The sequence below is a fragment of the Ambystoma mexicanum genome, chromosome 2p, assembly GCF_040938575.1.
Source record: "Ambystoma mexicanum isolate Mex_15411 chromosome 2p, UKY_AmexF1_1, whole genome shotgun sequence".
Taxonomy (NCBI): Eukaryota; Metazoa; Chordata; class Amphibia; order Caudata; family Ambystomatidae; genus Ambystoma; species Ambystoma mexicanum.
In genome coordinates, this window is record NC_090923.1 from 146239416 (window position 1) to 146259650 (window position 20235).

The following is a 20235-nucleotide window of genomic DNA, read 5'->3' on the forward strand; positions in this document are numbered from 1 at the left end:
ATTTTGTATCTACCTAAAGTATTGTATATTACTTTCTGTTTTTACTTCAATTTTTATCCTTTTGTGTCTTTTGTATTTGTCAATTCTTTTTTGTGTTTTAATGTTTTTGTAATTTAAGTGGATATAGATAATTGATTTGTAATTTGAAAGGTTGATTTTATCAACTAAACAAATAAAAAACAAATTAAAAAAAAATATAGCATTATTTCACACGCAGAGGTGGCTTGGTCTGCAAGTAGAGTTTACAAAAATAACCATAATGAGAATACAACAAAACAATATTTTATGCAAATGTAATACACTTACAATGACATGAACCCTATAGTATAAACCTAAAAATACTATAAAGATATACAAATATTAATCTTAACCAACAAGTGTTCCATAGGGATAAGCACCACTATTGTCAATATGGTATTGCGTTGTTTTGAAAGAAGTAGAGCTCTTACACACGAGTTTTGAAAAACCTTTTATTTCTGCACCTGTGTATTAGAAAGGTCCCAAATAGTTACTTAAGAGTCACTGGCTGTGGAGATGCAAGGGCCTGGATGTAGAGTGACATTGACAGGCTCAAAGTTGTTTGAGATCATGCCCATCGCTAATGCTCACCACAGGTCTCCATCGCTAATTCTCACCACGGGTCTGTCTGAGGATTACATTGTAATGGGAAAGATCATAAGGGAAATTTAATTCATCAAGAAATTATGAACAATTTCAATGCTTCCAACCTGGCTATAATTTAGACTTTTCTTGAGGTGGTGAGCTGTACAGGCTAGTAACAGACCACAAGCCTGAGTTATTAGGCCTGAGTAAAGCACAGGGACGTTATCAGCCTCTAGATCCCTCTGCCTTGGGTAGTTTTGCCAGTACCTTGGAACACGTGTGTATTCTTTCTAGTAAACCGGTTTGCACAAGGTCCACAAACAAGTTAGCCAAAAAGAGAAAAAAATATAATACCATGGTCACCATGTAAGGAGCAAAGACTCACTTTCTAAAAAAGAAGCAGAGTGTATTTAAGATTAATTTCCTAGGTGTGTACGGACAGATACATCTCCAGTAATTAGTTTTTTCATCACACTCTACCTGTATCTGTTTTGGTATGCACTGAGTCTTTACTCCGTGTGGCATTTATGATACCTATTCTGGTAATTAACTTTTCAAATGCAGGCGTTGAATCAAGTGTGCGCTTCTTGTCCAGCACAACAATCATTATACTGCAATCCCCATGTTGTCATATCAACATATTTATTCCCAATAAATTAAGAAAGGTTTATAAAGAAAACATAAGAAGCCCGATTCATGGAACGTTTTCCTATGGGATTACACCATTATAAAACACTTGCATGAATCAGGCCAAAGGACTTTAGAGTGAGAAAGGGATCTATTCTCAGCAGCATCGGAAGTACTGTATTCATGGTTATATTTGCTTTATTTACAGGAGTTCATGATTACTTTCAATGCAATGCTTGATATAGTGCCATAAAAACAATGATGTTCAACAAATTCTATCCGAAAAATCCACAAAGTTTTAAGTATTTAAAATGTAAATACAGATGCATTCTTGTTCCCGTGACTCAGGAGTCAATCCACAACTCTCTTCTATGGTTCTGGGCGAGATGAACAGTTTGATTAGTTTCCCATTTCTGGGTCCTGTACACTCATGAGCCACACCACTCGGAAGCATAGAGCCAAGAAACCAGTTCCTAAGAGGTCGCCAAGAGCGGTGAGGTAGGGGATTGAGAAGTTATCAGGGTCCAGTTCTTTTCTCCACATGAACCGCACAATAAGGTCCGCTAGGTAGAGCAGGATACAGACCTTTGAAGGGAAACAAAACATGTCAGAACCATGTAGAAATGGCAAACTGGGCAAGTCATTCTGAAAGGATATAATAATATTAGTGTACATAAAACAGCAGTGAAAGTATTTATGTATAAAAACTGTCATGAGCAATATTTTATTTCATATTGAATTGTTTCGGGGGTAACCACACTGTACTATAGGGACAGCAACAAAGAAATATCGAGAGTAGGAGATTGAAAAAAAAAGAAGGCATACATATCGAAAGTGAATGAAGAAAAAGAGGTGGGCAGAGAAAGAGGGACAGCGAGGAAGGAACATTGTTAAATACAAAGGGAAAAGGAAAGGAATAGAAGAATATGATATTAAAAGTAAAAGGTGAATAAAAGGGGATAGAAAGAGGCAACAACTAAATTACAAGATATTCTTGAGATATGGCAGCAGAGATTGAGTTTGGCCAACTTGGAGTTTTATTAATAAGTAATCGAAACATGTCTAGGTAATGTGAAAGACAAAACACACTTACAATTCAGGAACTAAGACATAGAAATCTGGGTCTAGGGGCTGTTCACCATCACTATCTGACTAACATAAGACATATTTTGCTCTTCTATTTTTGGAAGGCTAGAATATATCAACACATTTATATGTATCTATTTGAAACATCAGTGAGACATAGCCCACATTTTGGATTCTAAATGAATAAACATTTATCTATACTCATTAACTTGCTTCCAATTCCTACCATATTTACTACAAGATGCTTGCTATTATTTATAAGGAACTGCTGAAACTAGGCTGGATAATATGGCTTCTTCCTAAGACGGGTAAAGATTATTCAATTGAGTATTGAGATGTTTGAAAGCATTGCACATAGATGCTTCCCAGAAAAGTCTGTGAGGAGAAGATGGCATGAGTATCACTTCCTCATTGTGTGGTTGTGAGCGAATCTTAACATTTAAGCTGGTCATCCATTCAGAATGTATATCCCCTAAAGTGTTATTGATGCACAATATCAATCAATCAATAGCTTTATTCATCAGAGAAACATACTAATAAATAAATACACAGAAAATTAACAAAAGGACGCTTACATACAATTTGAATCAGGCAAAAATGTGTACATAAATTGCTAAACATGAGAAATAGCTAACATATGCACCGTAAAAGGTATTTAAAATGAATCATTCATAAAAAACAGTACTACTGCCACATTTAAGGGCTGGCCCTATCTCGAGTTGGGCGCTAAATGGGCTGTTTTACCTTCAGCTTTTTTCTGGATGTGAAAATCCCATTTAGCGCCCTGTATTAATACCGCCGGACCTCTGGGCGCTAACGCTATTACAGTTGGACGGGATAGCGCCCAACTCGTGATGAGGCCCACAGTATGCACACCAGACTAAAGGTAAGTATTACCCAAGCCAGCAGAGTAACTTAGGAGAAAAGAAGAGTTTCTGGGTTGATGCCTTCAGGGTGCAGCTGCACAGAACCCACTCCCTGGATTCTTGGTCTGGAAATGAAAAAACTGGACACTGGATCGGAACATAGAGCAGTAGAGGAGGAGGAGGCTTCCAGCAAAGGTGTCTTCACAGATTCTCGTGGCTCTGTGGATTTGGCATCTTTTCACAGCAGCCAGACGAAGAATGAATATTGCCAGTCTGATTCTCTTCACTCTCTCAGTCCTGCACTCTGGTGAGGGGACTTCAGGGATTCAAAGCTCTGGAGGTCCAGGAGGAGTTCACCAATTTTTCAGCTGGATTTGTACTTCGGAGGATCATGCATCACACTCAGGCTCGAGGTCCCAGGGTATTCGTGTTGTGCAGTCCCACAAGGTCACAGCATATCGTGGGATGGCTCAGAATGCAGGTCCTCTTGAGACTAGTGGATCCCACCAGCTTCTGGGTAGGAGCCATCAAATTCAGGACCCCCAAGTCAATTGGAAGGAAGGGTTACATGAGGCTCTGATTACACAGCAGGCTCTTCGGTCGCTGGAAATCGCTACAGGGGTCCTTTCTTCAGCTTCCTCTTCGGTTTCAGTTCAGTGGTCGACTTGTCAGCAGCTTCCAGGTTCGGAGTATTTTCAGGAACTACAGCACAACTTCTGCAATCTCCCCCTGCAGTTTACAGAAAGGGGGCGGTCTGGCTGTCCATTCAGGGCAGCCAGCCCCCCAATGAGATTAGATTTGATTCAGGCAAGGTGAAAGACAAAGGGTTTCAGAGTTTTGGACTTCACCCTCACTTCCTACCTTCTCAGACACTCTGGAGCCTGGGTGTGGAATACAACGGATTCCCGCCAAAGACAAAACTTCCACTGAGGTCATTCCCACATAGAGTGGCAGGGTAAGACCTCAGAAACAACAAGCAAAGAAGAAATGATGAGACTGATTTAATAGCCTGCGATTAATAAGACTTAAAAGTCACTAAGGTTAAACCACTGCCAGCAGCCATTCAAGTAAACTTGCAATGGTAACACAAATTATACCAGCTAAGTAAGAAAGGGGATACATTGTATCCTCCTAGCCCTCCACATAAAGGAGGGGTGTGCTGGCTCACTATATAAAATGTAAAGGGGGTGACAATCCCTCTTTACACCTTGGGAACAGTAGTTCCCAAGGAGAAATAACAGAGGGGCAACCAAGCCTAAGCCCAAAAGTCATAGGAAACTATAACTCAAACCATACACTATGGAGAGACATAAAAAGGTCACCCATAAAAAGAGTAAAATACTAGGTGAGAGTGGAAAAAGATTCCCCTTCACCTAGGGACAAGGGAAAATAATCTTCAAGTCCACACAAAACGTTCTGGGGTTGACACAGGTCAGTAAGATTTATCACAAATAAGAAAACCTTATCGAACATTTAGCAAGGCCATTGTTCTCTCCTGCTCTGCCCATTGATACTTCCTTTTTATTAGCCCCTTAGTGTTGTTGTTCATAGTTTTCAGTCTGTACAATAGATCTTTACAGCCAATACCACTAAGTGCTGTTGTTCATAATTACATGTGCCTGTTTAAACACCTTCCTGAGATAGGAGATCCTTCAGTGCCTCCTTGTATACTGGTAAACCCAGGCAACTACGGATTTCGCCCAATGAAGGAGCGGGCTACATTTTATTAACTATTCTATGGTCTGCAGTCCTGTTTCTATGTGTAGAGGGACTGTGGGTGTGGATACCAGAAGTCTGAAAACACTTTTAAAAACCTATTTTCATTGGATAACAAACTAGTGGAGTTTGCCCTTTCCCAAAGTTCTGTCCCATATAAGGCAGCCTGTCATGCGTGTCTCGTGTAGACTTCTGTCGTAACCGTAATTGACCCCCAGTATTTTTCCTATCAAATACTGCAAATGGCGTTACTACATCTTGGGTGGTCAGTCATAATCTCGAAAATAAAATGTCGAAAGACAAAAATGTCGAAAAAAAAATGTCAAATTATTTTTTCGACATTTTCTTTTCCACATTTTGACTTTCAAGATTTTGCCATTTGAGATTATCACTATGAACCTATATCTTGTCAGCACGGTGGCTGCCTTCTCAATTTGGCTCCCCAAATTCCCTTTTTCAGTCAATCGCAGGCCCAAATAATCATATGATTTATCTTGCTCAATTGGTTCACTAGTGTGGCCGATATGCAACCTTAGGATTTTCCTTCTCTTGCTTCCAAATACCACCGTTTTTGTCTTTTTGGTATTTATGTTCACTAATTTTCCCCAAGGAATTCATCGAAGAGCATAAATTGAAAACAGTAAGAGTGGATATTCCCCACTCCCCATTTTTGGGGTATCCATATGTTTGGCCAATAATTTGTTTATTACTCCATTAATAAATATACAGAATAATTCTGGGGCCAAAACACAACTGTGTGCCTCCCTTTGGATTGGAAATCGTCTAGACATCTCCCCATTTTAATTAATTCCACCTTACGGTAGCTTGGTTCTTATAATACAATATGAGCAGGGCTGAAAGTAATGCTGCAGGTATCCCCAGATTTTTAAGGGTATTCCTTAAAATAGTACAGGGAATGCTATTGAAAGCAGTCTGCAAGTCGACAACACAATGTACAAGTATAATTTCCTGATACCTACATATTTATCGACAAGCAGCTGGAGACGAAAGCCTGCCTGTAGATGGTTAATTTGGTCCTTTCCCCTGACCCACTCTTCTAAGTGGCTTAACAGTGCTCTTGCATATATCTTGCTTCTAGCATCAAGTAAAGACACTAGGTGATATTTTAAGGGATCCTCCCGTCCCCTTTGGTGACAATTTCCTTATTTATCTATGTCCCAGGGGGTGGTGCACACACATTTAGAGAATTGAATAGTCTGGCCAGATGCAGTGCCCAGATTGAAGGGTCTGCTTTGTAGAGATCTCCTGGAATATTATCAGGGCCTGGGGCCTTATTATTCTTTTAAGCCCCTAAGGCCAACTCAACCTTCCTCGATGTAAACTCCATTAACAAAGCCTCAGTCACATGTCAGCCCTTCATGTTCACTATATGTTGTTGGTAAACTGATTTCACAGATTATCTGAATACAGGAACTTTTACCAATGAAGGAGTTTTAATGTGTGCTCTGTCTTGATGACTGCACATTTCTGATGAATAATAATCACTTTGTGCTTTTAAGTCACAAAGCTGGACACATGCTGCTATTTCTGTATTAATGGAGACCTGCTGTTTATTTATAAGCTTCTGTCTAAATGGATTCCTAATAGTATTCATGAGTGTGATTTGTGCACAAAATTCATGGAATGGGGAAGCATTTGTAGTACAGGTGTAATTTGTTACTATATAAGTGAAGGGAGAGGCATGCTAGCCACCTAAGCTACTTCACATTTAATTCTAGGCACTGGTAAGTGTTGTATATGGATTGGAAGGTGAGGTGTTTCAAAATGTGGAGTGGAATGGAACTAACCCATTTGGAACCCAGTTAGAATGTGAGGGAGAGAGTGTTTTGATTTGAAAAGGTGACAGATGGTGAATCTGGGAGGAGGAGGCAGCAAGGGCTGCTGGAGGAAGAACTAATAAAGAAGGAGAAAAACCACTCACCTGAGCAAAGTGTTATCCTTCAGACTTAATACTGGCGACGAGGATGCTGCCAGCAGCCCCAGCCGTGCTTCACTGAGCAGCACAGGATCCCTCTGCAGTCAAGCAATTAGACCATCTTAGGATGTAACAAGTGTCATCTACCGCCATGCAGCTAGCTGTGCAGCTGATGTGCGCAACAGCGCAGCACCATAGTTAGTAAGGGGCAGCTTTCGAGTTGGTGAGGGACAGAAGGCGGCCAACGACACCACAGATCCATTTCACAAGTTTCGGGGGTTACGGGCGAACTTGGCGTGAGTGCCCTGACCCAGGTGCAAGAGCACACAGACCTCTGTGAAGCAAGCCGATTGTGTGAGGAAGGAACAAGTTACTTACCTGTAACTGTTGTTCTCCAGCATGGGTCTGGCATGGATTCACATGCTCATGAATATTCCCCGTCGTCAGGCTGGGAATCCTCGGTAAAGAAAAAAACCAGTATCAGTTTCGTTTCTGATCTCTTTCGTAGTAGTAACCAATCACTGGTCTCTGCGTCATACTGACCACAGTCAATGACTGCCCTCTACCTAAGCCCCGCCTCTGGCAGCCATCTTCAGATTTGGAAGCACGTGAAGTGGCAGTATGACCAAGTGAAGAGCCGCAGAGGGGTAGGCGGGTTGGTTCGCATGTGAATCCATGCCAGACCCATGCTGGAGAACAACAGTTACAGGTAAGTAACTTGTTCCTTCTCCAGCATGGGGTCTGGCAAGGATTCACATCCTCATGAATAAAGAATACATAGCAGTACACACATGCACAACCACGGGAGGTGGCAAAGGCTCAACATTAAGCATTACATCAAACTCAACATTAAGCAATCTTCCCTCCTCACCAGGCTCACCTCAGGCGAACAGGTTGCGCAGCACTGCTTGGCCGACCCTGGACTCCTCCCTGGAATCCCGATCGACGCAGTAGAATTTCGTGAAGGTGTGCATCGACCTCCTCGTAGCAGCCCTGCATATGTCCAGCAGGGGCACACCAAATGGGAACGCCGTGGTAGCTGCGATCGCTCTGGTGGAATGGGCTCTCGGACGGCCAGGCAGCGGTCGGTTTGCCAACCGATGACAGTACATGATACAGCCGGAGAGCCATCTGGAAATGGAAGCCTTCGAGAGATCCTTCCCCTGATTGACAGGTCCAAAGTTCACAAAGAGTTGTGACGTCTTCCGAAAACACTTTGTGCGGTCCACGTAGAACTTCAGCGCTCTAGCCACATCAAGCGAGTGCAAAGTCCTCTCAGCCGGCGACGAAGGCGACGGGAAAAACACAGGCAACACCAAGGGTTCGTTGAGGTGGAAGTCCGACGGCACCTTGGGCATGAAGGAGGGGTGCGTCCTGAGCACCACCCTCGTGTCGTGAAAAGTCAAGTATGGTGGCTTGCAAGATAGGGCCTGGATCTCTCCCACTCGTCGTGCGGAGGTGATGGCCACAAGAAACGCTGTTTTCCACGACAGGAACTTCAACAGGGCCGAGTGCAGAGGCTCGAACGGAGGGCCCATGAGCTTGGTCAGCACCACGTTGTGCTCCCACGCCGGGGCCGGAGCCTTCACCGGCGGGAACGATCTGAACAGTCCCTTCATGAACTCTTTCACCAGACGATGAGACCACAAGGACGTCCGCCCCGTGGTTCTGGTGTATCGGGAGATCGCAGCAAGATGAATCTTGATGGACGCGTGTGCCAGTCCAGCCTTGGCCAGCGTCAACAGGTACGGCAGTACTTGGGGAGCCGTAATCCTTAGAGGGTTAATCTTCTGTGCGTGGCACCAGACAGAGAACCTCTTCCATTTGTGTCCGTAGCATTTAAGAGTCGAGGACGCCCTGGCCTTTGCAAGAACCTCTCTGCAGTCGGCCGGTATGTCGTATCCTCCAAACTCTAGCGCTGCAGGAGCCAGGCCTGCAAGTTCAGCGACTTCGGGTCGTGGTGGAGGATGGCGCCTCCTTCCCTGGAGAGCAGATCCGCGTCCACTGGCAGCTTGATTGACAGGGACGCTGACAAGTCCAGAAGGTCCGGGAACCATATCTGCCTCGGCCACGCAGGTGCGACGAGGATCATCCTGCACCGTGACCTCTTGAGCTGGTTGACGAGCCGGATCAGCAGTGGCAGTGGAGGGAACGCGTATAGGAACAGGCCTTCCCAGGGGGAACGAGAAAGCATCGCCCATGCTCCTCGGCTGGGGAAACCTGCTGGCGACCCTCCGGCACTTGGAGTTCGTCGCCGTTGCGAACAGGTCGATCTGGGGTGTGCTCCACCGTCGGAAGGGCGATCCACTAGATCCTGCCGTAGTTCCCACTCGTGGCACGAGCGCAGCTCCCTGCTGAGTGAGTCGGCGATGGTGTTTTTTATCCCTGCCAGATGAAACGGCACCAGAAACATCCTTTGGGCGACAGCCCAATGCCACAGGTCCTGCGCCGCCTTGGACAGTGCTGGGGACCTGGTTCCGCCCTGTTTCCTGATGCAAAACATGGTGGTGGTGTTGTCGGTGAAGATCCTCACCACCTTGGCCTTGAGGGACGGAAGGAAGGACCTGAGGGCCCAAAACACTGCACGGAGCTCCAGGACGTTGATATGGAGGGACTTCTCCGTCGGGAGCCAAAGGCCTCTCGCATGCAGATTTTCGGTGTGCGCTCCCCACCCTTCCAGGGAGGCATCCGTGGTCACTGTCTCCTGGTGGCCTGGGGTCTGGAAGTCCATGCCCGCCGTCAGATGCACGCGGGTGCCCCACCACCGGATCGCTCGTCGGAAACTCTCGTCGAGTGTGATCCTCTCCTCGAAGCTGCCCGTCGTTTGGATCCCGCGCGCGTCCAGGAACTCCTGCAACGGGCGCATCCGGAGCCTGCACATGGGAATGAGGTAGATGTAAGAAGACATCATTCCGAGGAGGGACTTGATGGACCTCACCTTGGCCGCGTCGGCAACCAACATCCGCTGTACCTTGCCCAGGATGGCCCTGGTCCTTTCCTCCGACGGGGAGGCCAGAAGGGACACTGTGTCGAGCTTCGCTCCCAGAAACAGTGCGTCTTGCGCGGGTACCAGGTGGGACTCGGCGTAGTTCACGGAGAATCCCAGGTCTGTGAGAAGTTGGACGGTCCTTGCCGTGTGCTCCACGGCGAGCTCCCTCGTCTTGGCTCGGATGAGCCAGTCGTCCAGGTAGGGGTAGACGTGGATCCCCTCTCGGCGCAGCTGCGCCGCCACTGGTGCAAGGCACTTGGTGAATACCCTGGGTGCCGACCGAAGGGAAGGGCTCGGAACTGATAGTGGCGCCCTTGGACCACGAACCTGAGAAATTTTCGGTGCCCCTTTAGGATGGGAATATGGAAGTAGGCATCCTCCAAATCCAATGACGACAGGAAGTCGCCCTCCTCCAGCTGACCCAGGACGTGCTGGAGGGTGACCATCCGGAACTTCTGTGCCTTGATGAACTTGTTCAGCCGTCGTAGGTCTAGGATGGGGCGCCATCCTCCCGTCTTCTTCTTCACGAGGAAGTATCTTGAGTAAACTCCGGAGCCCCGAAGCCTCTTTGGGACGAGTTCGATGGCGCCCTTCCTGAGCATCGCCTTTACCTCCCGGAGAAGCTGAGGGACATGAAGCTCTTTCCTGGCCACAGGGGGGACGCGCGGGCACCTTCTTTGAAACTCGAGCGCGTGGCCCTGGGCTAGGGCGTCCAGCACCCAACGGTCGGTGGAGATGGACTCCCACACGCTGACGAAGCTCGCCAGCCAGCCTCCCACCGGGGTGCTTCGGTGGGGGCCCGACCCCACGGCCGGTTCAATCCTGCTTAGACGAGGCTTTGCCGCCTTGACCTCCTTGGCGACGACGGCGGGGTCCGCCTGTCTTGCCTCGTCCCCTGTAAGCTTCCTGAGACGACGTACGGGCCGCTTGACGGTAGGTGGAAAATCTGCCGCCGGAACCTTTGGAGGCGCCCTTGCCTCCGCCGCTCCGAAAGGGCGGCCGCCGTTGCTGGAGAGCCCCGAGAGCCCGGGCCGTCTCTGTGTCCGTTTTAATGGCTTGAAGGGAATCGTCCACTGTTTTCCCAAACAGGTTGTTCCCATCGAACGGCATGTCCAGGACTCTGGTCTGTACGTCTTGACGGAAGTCAGTAGCCTTGAGCCATCCACGCCGCCTAAGGCACACGCCGTTGCCCAACTGGCGAAATCCAGTGTCGGCGATGTCCGTCGCAATCGTGATGGCGTGGTCCGATGCCACCTCACCTTCCTGCAAGATCTCCAGGGCATCCGCCCTCTTGTCGTCCGGTAGGAGGTCCAGCAGGGGAGCCAGTTTGTACCACAGCTCCCTGTCGTAGCGGGCTACGATAGCCAAGGCGTTGGCCGCCTTAATCGTCGTCGCTGCAGACGAGATGACCCTGCGCCCCATCGTGTCCAAGTTCTTTCCCTCGCCGTGGAGGCCGCACCCCCCCCGCTTTCTTCCTGGCTGCCGCGGAGACGACGGAGTCCGGGGTAGGCTGTGCCCGGAGGCACAAGGGGGCCGCGTCCGGGACCCGGTACTTCTTCTCGTACCGGTCTCTTCTAGTCGGCGTCGTGGATGGGTTCTTGAGGAGGGCGAGGCCCTCATCCCAAATATCGTCCAGTAGAGGTACCGCAAGGACCGTCTTCCTCTTGGCCTTGCACCGCTGATAAAGGAAACCTTCCTTCTTCTTCTCCTCTGGGCAGAGCTGGAACAGCTCGGATGCCCTGGCGTTCATGGAGTGAAAAGATCCAATCTCGTCGGGCGGGGAAGCCCGGGTGGGAGGAGACGATGGCAGATCCTCGTCGTACACCTCGTCGTCTGTACCCGTCGCGGCCGTGTCAGTCCCCGTATCATCCCCTCGAGTTGTGGACGGGGAGGAGGGCTGGACGGGGCGCGACGGCTGAAAAGGAGGTGGAGGGTGAATCCTTCTTTTCTTAGGAGGGGGGCTGCCCGAAGGGCCTGGTTCCGGGTCCCCCGACGGGAGTGGTTCATCCACTGGTAACGGCAGTCTCGTCCTTATCTCTGAGCATAAGGACTGTATAGCCAACAAAATGGCCGCCGAGTTGTCTTGCGGCACTGGCAGAGGGGAATCCGACGGGCGGTCAGGGGCCCCGTCGGTACCCTCGACGATGTCGTCGTCTCCTGCGTCGGGTCTTCTTCCACGCCAACGCCGTGGCTTAAGACCTCGATCAGTTCTTCCTCAGAGGTTGAGGGCGAATCCACGACGACCTCCTGCCCCCCCTTTTTCTTCTCCGTCGGAGGTTTCACGGGGGTCCTGTCGATGGGCATAAAAGAGGACTCCCTCCGAGGTGGCAGGGAGACTCTGAGCCCGGAGGTCGCCACCACTGGTGTAGCCTCCACAGGCTGAGCCAGGGCCGCCGCGACTGTCTCGATAGAGGCCTTAGCCGGATGGATTAAGGCTTTCACCACCTTAGGTGCGCTCACCGCCTTCTCCTTGAGGGGGGGGCACTGCCTCGCTCCCCCTCCGCCTTCGAGCTCGACCGGGGCCTCTCCAGGAGCTTCGCCGGGTGCTAGGCCTTCCTCTTACCCGACCCAGAGCGTTGGCTCGTGGTTGATGGTGCCGGGGAGGGTGCGCCCTGCCTGGCGCCCGTAGAGCCCGACCGTTCGGCGCTCCCGGTGCCAGCGGACTTGCGGTGCTTGGCCTTATGTTGGACCCCCGTCACCGGGGCGTCCTCAAAGTTCTTAGAAGACCGCTCGGATTTCTTCCTCTTCTTCTCGCCGGACGGGCTCTTCCCTTCCAGCCAGTTGGCGAGACGTTGATGGCGGTCCTTCATGGTCCGCTCCGACATGTTGCCGCAAAACGCACAGTCCTTCTCCACGTGCGTCTTGTCCTCATGTAGGCAGTAAAGACAAAAGGAGTGTTCGTCTTCCTTAAAGACATTCTGCAGCTGGCATCCAGGGCAGACCCTGAACAGCTTTCCGGGCGTCGAGCTTCCCTTCTCCTGGGCCATGACCGAGATGGGCCTGAGAAACTTCTGGAGTCCTCCAAAAGCGTAGCTCGACGAATCTTCACCCTTGAGGGGCGTAGACGAATCCGACACGGGTCCCCGTTGATCGGATGGAGAGTCGGTGGAGCTTGAGGCTCTTTTGACCGAAAAAAACAAATTTTTTGAGAAAAAACGTGAAAAAATAGCACGAACGCTCGAGAGCAATAGCACGAGGATCCCAACACATGAACGTGCAGTAAAAATCTGAAGATGGCTGCCAGCGGCGGGGCTTAGGTAGAGGGCAGTCATTGGCTGTGGTCAGTATGACGCAGAGACCAGTGATTGGTTACTACTACGAAAGACAGATCAGAAACAAAACTGATACTGTTTTTTTTCTTTACCGAGGATTCCCAGCCTGACGACGGGGAATATTCATGAGCATGTGAATCCATGCCAGACACCATGCTGCAGAAAGCACCATGAGATACGATGAGTGGTCACGTTCGTGCCAGCTCCAACAGTACCTAGCAACTGTAGGTGCACAAACCCGGGGCACGGCCGTGATCTGGGAATATGTCTGGTGACGGATCTGCATGTGTCGTGTAGCAACAAGGGCGCTGTCAGCGATGGCATCTGCACTCTCTGCAGTACCACAGGGACCAGGAAGGTACTACCTACAACATCAAAGGATCGCAAATGCAAACCTGGGTAACAGGATATTAAACTAACATGGATTACAAAGAGTGAACAAACGACTGTGTAGGAGGGGCCCACAGAAGAGCCTTGCAGGTCATGAGCCAAGCTTATGGCAAATATCCCAAAGTCCCCTCTCTCCCTGACATCACCAGACAAACCGTCTAGCAAGTGGCAGGAGTGGAAAGAAGGATTTCTCCCGTACCTCTATGGTGTCTGAATTTCTGATGCTGATAGAAGACTCTCTCCTGTACCACTGTACCTCCCTTGGCAGAGGCTGAGGGTCTGAATGCATTTGAACGAAGCATTGCAAAGCTGGATACGCATTTTATTCTAAAAGAGAATACAATCCTGGCCATGTATCACTACGCCACTAGGGACCAAAGGAAGAACAAGACCACTGAGGAATTGATCCCCATTCTTCAGGGTCTGGCCATTAAGTGTGGTTTTGAACATTGCAAGGACGAGCGCCTGTGGTACCAGCTGATGAAATGATGCAGCAAACACGAGGTGTGAGAAGCCCAGTGGAGGGAGGGCGACATAGGGTTGGAGAAAGACATCGAAGTTGCAAAGATGTTTTAACATACCGAGACTGGCATGAAGGAGCTGGATGCACATGGCGTGAATCAGGTTGTGCGGAGTGCCAAGAATAAGGATTCAAAGCAGAAGGTGGAAGAGTAAGTAATAACCCAGGAGGCATATTGAGGTGAATCAAAGAGCAGAAGGAAGCCCAAGTGGAAGGCAATGTTTTTGTTGTGGGAGTACCTAACACTTTACGAACGACAAGGAGTGTTTTGCTCAGCATGTGATCTGCCGAGACTGCGGAAGAAAAGGACATTTGCTGCTGGTGCTGCAGGCAATGAACACAAAAAGGGGCAGCAAAGTCTGGTCAGGATGTAACCTACTGACGCAGTGGGTGGTATGATACAGACAATGCGGTGCAGTGAATGATAGACCAACGCGGGTGAAGCCATGATTAAGATAAATTATGTGGCCGTTAATTTGTTCATTGACATCAGAGGTAACAATGCTCTTATGAATGTGAATACATTTAAGAGCATATTTGACTGTTGAGACCTTCAGGAGACGACAGTGGTAACACACACATATGGTAAGGTACCAATTGACATTGTGGGCGAATTCGATGCACAATTCGGTTTCAAGGGACGAAAGGCTATGTGTGAAGTGAGGGTTATCAGTAAGGGAGGAAATCTATTGTCATGGGACACACAAGCAGATTTGGGCATAAGGTTGGACCCAGAGCATCATTCACAAGTGTTGGTGGTGGAGGGGAAGGATGTCATGTGGCAAGAACAGGATATAAAGGATTGTATATCTCAGTGTGTTCAAGGAGATGACTGGGTGCCTTAAGGGATTTGTGCACTGCATACAATTGAAGACGGGGCAGAGCCTGTTAGGGCCAAGGTGAGAACGATACCAGTGCCATTAAGATTAAGTGATAGAATGGGAACTTAGATGCATGGTGAGCAAAGGCATTATTTAGGAGGTGGCAGAGAGGATAATTCCCATTGTGGTAGTGTGCAAGCCTAGTGGAGGGGTTAGGCTTTGCATAGATTTGGGGGCCCTTAACAAAAGTGTGGTACCGGACAGATTCTCTTTGCCAAAGATAAATGAGTTATTGATGGAGATATCTGGTGCTGGGATGTTCGCTACCATAGATCTGAGAACAGTCTATCATCAGATTTGGCAGCATCCTTCGTCAGTGGATTTAAAATGTATTACACATTTTGGTTTATATAGGTGTAAAATAATGCCATTTGGTTTAATTTCTGCTTCAAACATGTTCCAAAGAGTCATCAATAAACTGTTTAATGGATTAGATGACATGGCATTCTGTGTGGGGAGCGAGCATGATGTAAGATTGAAGGAAGCATTAGGGAAGTTGTGTTGGGCTGGTCTGACAATTTCGCTGGAGAAATGCACATTTCTGGGACATGAGCTGTTGGGCTCATGTATCAAGCCAAAGCTGGATGCGGTGGAAGCTATAGTGAGAATAAAGGCACCAGAAAAGAAAGCTGAATTGTCTTTGTATTTGAATTTGATAGAGTGCTATGGGACATTTGTGAAGAATTTGGCCAAAAGAATCAGTTGCACGAGAGAGCTTACAAAGAAAAATGTGAAATTTGTTTGGGATTAGAGATGTAAAGAAGAGTTCAAGGACATAAGGATGTGTTTGGTGGATGCTCCTATACTGAAAGGTTTCAGAGAGGATTGGGAGGTGCATTTATATACGGATCCCAGTGAGAGTGGGTTAGAGTGAATACTCATGCAACACAGTGGGGTGAATCTCAAACAGTGGTGTTTGCGTCACACTTTTAAGAGATGCAGAGAAAAGAGGTACTCGGTTGTGGTGAGGGAGGTGCTGCCAGGCTTTTGGGGTATGGTGAAGTTGAAGAGCAATGTATGGGGAAGGACATTTTTCTTTGTAATGGATCATAAGCCATTGGTGGCAATATTAACAGGACAGACGAATAGTCTGATGGATGCTAGTAAATGCAAGGACTAGATTTTGAGTTACAATATATCAAAGGTGATCAGAATATGGTAGTGGATGAGCTATCACGCAATGCTGCTGATGACAAGTATGGTGTCAAACTGGGCCCAGAGCAGGAGATGAGAGAAATGGGAGGTGAAATGTACACATATGCTCACGTGGGTGATGAAAGGAATGGATTATTCATTGTGTCATGAATGAAACATATAAAAGCGGATAGGACTCTGTGCGCAAGGGCTGGCCCACTGAAGAATTAGGGGAGGACTATACGTTTTATAGGGGGGTAAAAAATGAGCTGAGTGCAGAAAAAGATGTGTTGGTCAGAGAACACCGAGTGGTAGTGCCGGAAGGGCTGAGGGCATCAATAATGGAAGTTGCGCACAAAGGGCAGCTGGGAGTAAGGTGCTGCATACGCATATTCCGCCAGAGAGGTTGGTGGAGAGTCCTGTTTTGTGTGGGATGTGGGGGCTGTAGATATTTATGGGCCACTAGCAGTGAGAGGAGGTCAAGAAGACATGTTGTCCAAGTGGCCTGAGGTGTCCGTTGTGAGAGAGATCAGCACACTAAAGAGTGGTGCAGTTCTTGGAATCGATATTTTGGAGAGAAGGGTTTCCAAGGAAAATAGTTTCTGATAGTAGCCTGCAGTTCTTGGCAAAGCAGATGGAAGAAGTTTTGAGAGAGAATGGGGTGCAGAACGCCACAACGGCATTGTATTGTACTTGCCGTTGCCTTGGAACTCACCAATAGAAATTACAAAAGTAATCCACAAAAGGAATGTACACCAAGCAAGAAGTAATACTATTTATTCTGGGCCCACGCACACTGGGAAAGCAAAATTCAAGCAGAATACGGAACAGAACTGCATGAATAGCACTGTAACAGATATGCTGTGAAAAGCAAAAGTTTTTATACTCATACAAACAAATTAGCATCAAACCATATTGAAACATTAGGTTAGTCCTCCAAGTGAGGCTAATTGGTACAGCTGCTTCTTCCCCTATAAGGGGACATATAATCATAAAATGATTGCACCCTGCAAAACTTGCCACACCACCCTCAACCACCTCTGTAAGGTTACAGTCCAACCCGCAATTCCCACATCACAGTGTCGAAACATTGAGACATATGAGATGACCAGCGGATCTTTACTCATGTGCCACTGGTCATCTCCATCAAGTTCTCATGAGAATAGAAATGATCATGACACTAAAAGAGCATTTAACCATTGATAAGTTACCATTTTAATGTTGCATCTTAGGAACTCTCTGAACCTCTTCCCAGGCTTGCATGTGTAAGGGGCAATTTGAAACCACTATGGGGCATTTTTACACTGTCAGAAGACCAATTTCAAAAAGTGAATATGGCGAATTATAAAATGTTTGTTCATTTGCTGAGTTTCCTCAGACCCTATGAACTCTGCCACCTGACCTCAAAAGTATTAAAGGCTGTTCATTCCTTATCATATGATCGTGGGAATGTATACTTTACAATGTGCTGCCAGCCCATGAGGCTGCTAAGCAATTGAATAAAATGTTAATTTGTGTCTAGTGAAAAACATGCTCTGAGGCCTATTTACAGTACCCGGTAAGTACCCCAAGTAAGCTTGTATACTTACCTGTACCTCAAACTTTATTGCCTATAAGTTATTTGCTTAAAACACAATTATTGAGGGCTCTCTCCAGCCTAGTGAATACAACTGTGTGGCTATCAACCTAAGCCTCCTCCCTTTTTGTGGGCTAATCCCGCGGCTGATAAGTTTGCACCTCTTTACTACGTTGAACTTGCATTTTTACCACATTATTCCACCCTTTTATTGAGGTATCAATAACAAACTCTTTTCCTTCCCCTAATCCCCACTCTGTGGCTCTCTTTTTAGTCATCCATACTGTTTTTAGTCTACTCATATCTCATCCATCTTCCTCCCAATCTTCCAATGATCCATCTATCAGTATACACCCCGGACCGTCCGTCCTTAAAACATTAAATCCAATAGGCCTCCTAGTTCTCTATATCTCTAGGTTGTGTTGTAACCCAGTCAACTTCATCATCAATTTTTTTCACCCTTTGTTAGTTTTGTAATGGGCTCATTTTGATCATTTACCCATCAACATACAGGGGCAGCATACATGTCCCTCTCCTTTTGTTAGTATAGAGTCTCAAAATAGTTTTGCCAATGCAGAAGGTGACAAGCATGAGAACCAGCGCTGGGACAGTCGCTTTGAATACTCCACAGAGCCAAGCGGGCACCCAGTTGCACAGGGTGCCGAGCCAGTTGTTCGATTGCACTTCATTGGCTTAATTTGTTATATTCTCATGGAGTGTTTGTATTTCATTGATAGCTGCTCTCAATATTCCATTTGATGCTTCCCCATCGGGCACTACGGTTCAACAGCTGCTCCCTATTGTGGCACAAACTCCACCCTCTATAGCAGTGAGAAGGTCCAACACATACCTATTCTGAAGTGCCACAAACTGTAGTGCTCTTAACTCTTTCTTTACTGTGTTTAGGCCTTTTTCAATTAGCCAGTTGCAGTAACTCGTACCTTGTCAGATGAAGCCACTTAGCATTAGCTGCAGTTTGTACACTCGGAAGCAGTAAAGACATGACAAAAATGGCTGCCTGGGAAAACAGTCAAAGCTCAGCAGGAATTGCTGGCAGATTTTCTACACTCTTTTCGAACAAATAGTTATTTGCTCTCCTTCTTCTGATTAGTGCTCTTTGTCTTGCTGCACCACTTTTTCCTTCTGCTCTATTGACTGCTCTTTTAGCGGAAGCCCCATGTTGCTGTTATTTCGGGGCACCACCAGGGCAGGGCTGTGCAGTGTAACAATCGGACACACCCCACTACAATCAGGAGGAAGCTGGGTATAGGCCATCGATCCACATGCCTACGACACATCCATTATGACAGCTGTCCCCTTCTTCAGCGCTGCACTCCTCATCACTTTGGCACAGCCAGTGTTAATTGTTCCTTGAAATAGACCCCTAGTTTTGCCGATGGATAGGTGCATTAGGCATCCTGCTTCCTCATATGATACAGCCTGAGGCAGGAAAAGCTTGGGTGCGCCCATTAGTGTGGGATGAATGAGCAGACCTAACATGTGCCGTTCACCCTTTCTTTTCCCACATGTAACATTTCATTGTACCAGATGTTTCTGGATGTTATCTCTTGCCCCCTTTCAGTGTCATGATGGAACTCCTCTTCATTTAACACATTTCTTTTCCCTCTCTTCAAACCAATGTTTGAACGTATATCAGCTTTTTCTTTAAATAAAAAATAATAATATTAATCCTATACTAATGCATGTTAATATTATCGTACTCCATAGAATAGACATCTTTTTCCGTCTGTTTATAAAAACATTGTCCTGCAAACCACCCTCTCCTCCTCCACTTGTTGGTCTTCTATAAAACCTTATAGCTGAGAAACAAGTTAATAAAAGCTAATGTATACTCCCATCGCATTGTGCTCTGCCCCTCTTCTCAGGGGGAGCTGGTGCTCTTTTTCCTGCACACGTCCGTGAGATAAACCCATCCCCAGCGACCTTCAACTTTAATGGCAGTTGATGTCAAATAGGTCAATGTATGCGGCCCATTAAAGCCCTCCTCTCTCCACTTTCTGATGTGTTTTTTTTATAAAGATCTTGTCCCCGGGGTAAAGAAGTGCTGCTTACGAATATTCCCTTGCCTGCTGTGAGAAACCTGAAGGTATCTCACCCACTAGTCCCCGGAGAACGGTTGTCCAGGTGGCCAGGACACGGCTAACGCTATTGGATCCAGTTCCTGGGGGTAGACCAGTGGGGGAGAATCACCAGGGCAATGAGTCTTCAGGGAGTGGAAGTGGGACACTGAGGGTTGAGACATGGTATCCCCTTACCCCCATCCTAATGCCCATAGGATATTTGGAAGCTCTACCCCCCTTTTCCAACACAATTTTTTACACTATAACAGACAAAGGACTAACACCAGAGACGTTTACCTGATATGTCCCAACACATGGGTCAGGCAGAGTCAGGCAATTAACACAAACCATGCACACCTGCACACCTGAAGGCTGTTTACCTTCTCCACAAGAATAAAAGGCGGAGCACAAAAGCACACTTCAAGCAAGGCTGAACACAGGAGGAGACAGCTACACCAAACTGGCAGATCAAACGGAGGAGAAAGGCGGTGTGACCTGTAAGGACGACGAAGGGGGAACTGCCCTTGGCGTTTTCAACTCAGACCCGCAAATCCTCTG

At 47.4% G+C, this 20235-nt stretch overlaps 1 protein-coding gene across 4 annotated transcripts in view; it reads right to left on the reverse strand.

The window, feature by feature from the left end:
* Positions 1–456: 456 nt before the first annotated feature.
* The window catches only part of SLC41A3 (solute carrier family 41 member 3), an 864281-nt gene continuing 844502 nt past the window's right edge, over positions 457–20235 (reverse strand). For all 4 annotated transcript variants that reach the window (XM_069643389.1, XM_069643390.1, XM_069643388.1 and 1 more), the window contains one exon: positions 457–1815. In XM_069643389.1, the coding sequence (XP_069499490.1) occupies positions 1630–1815 (186 nt within the window). In that variant the 3' untranslated portion in view covers positions 457–1629. The remainder of the gene's footprint in view (positions 1816–20235) is intronic.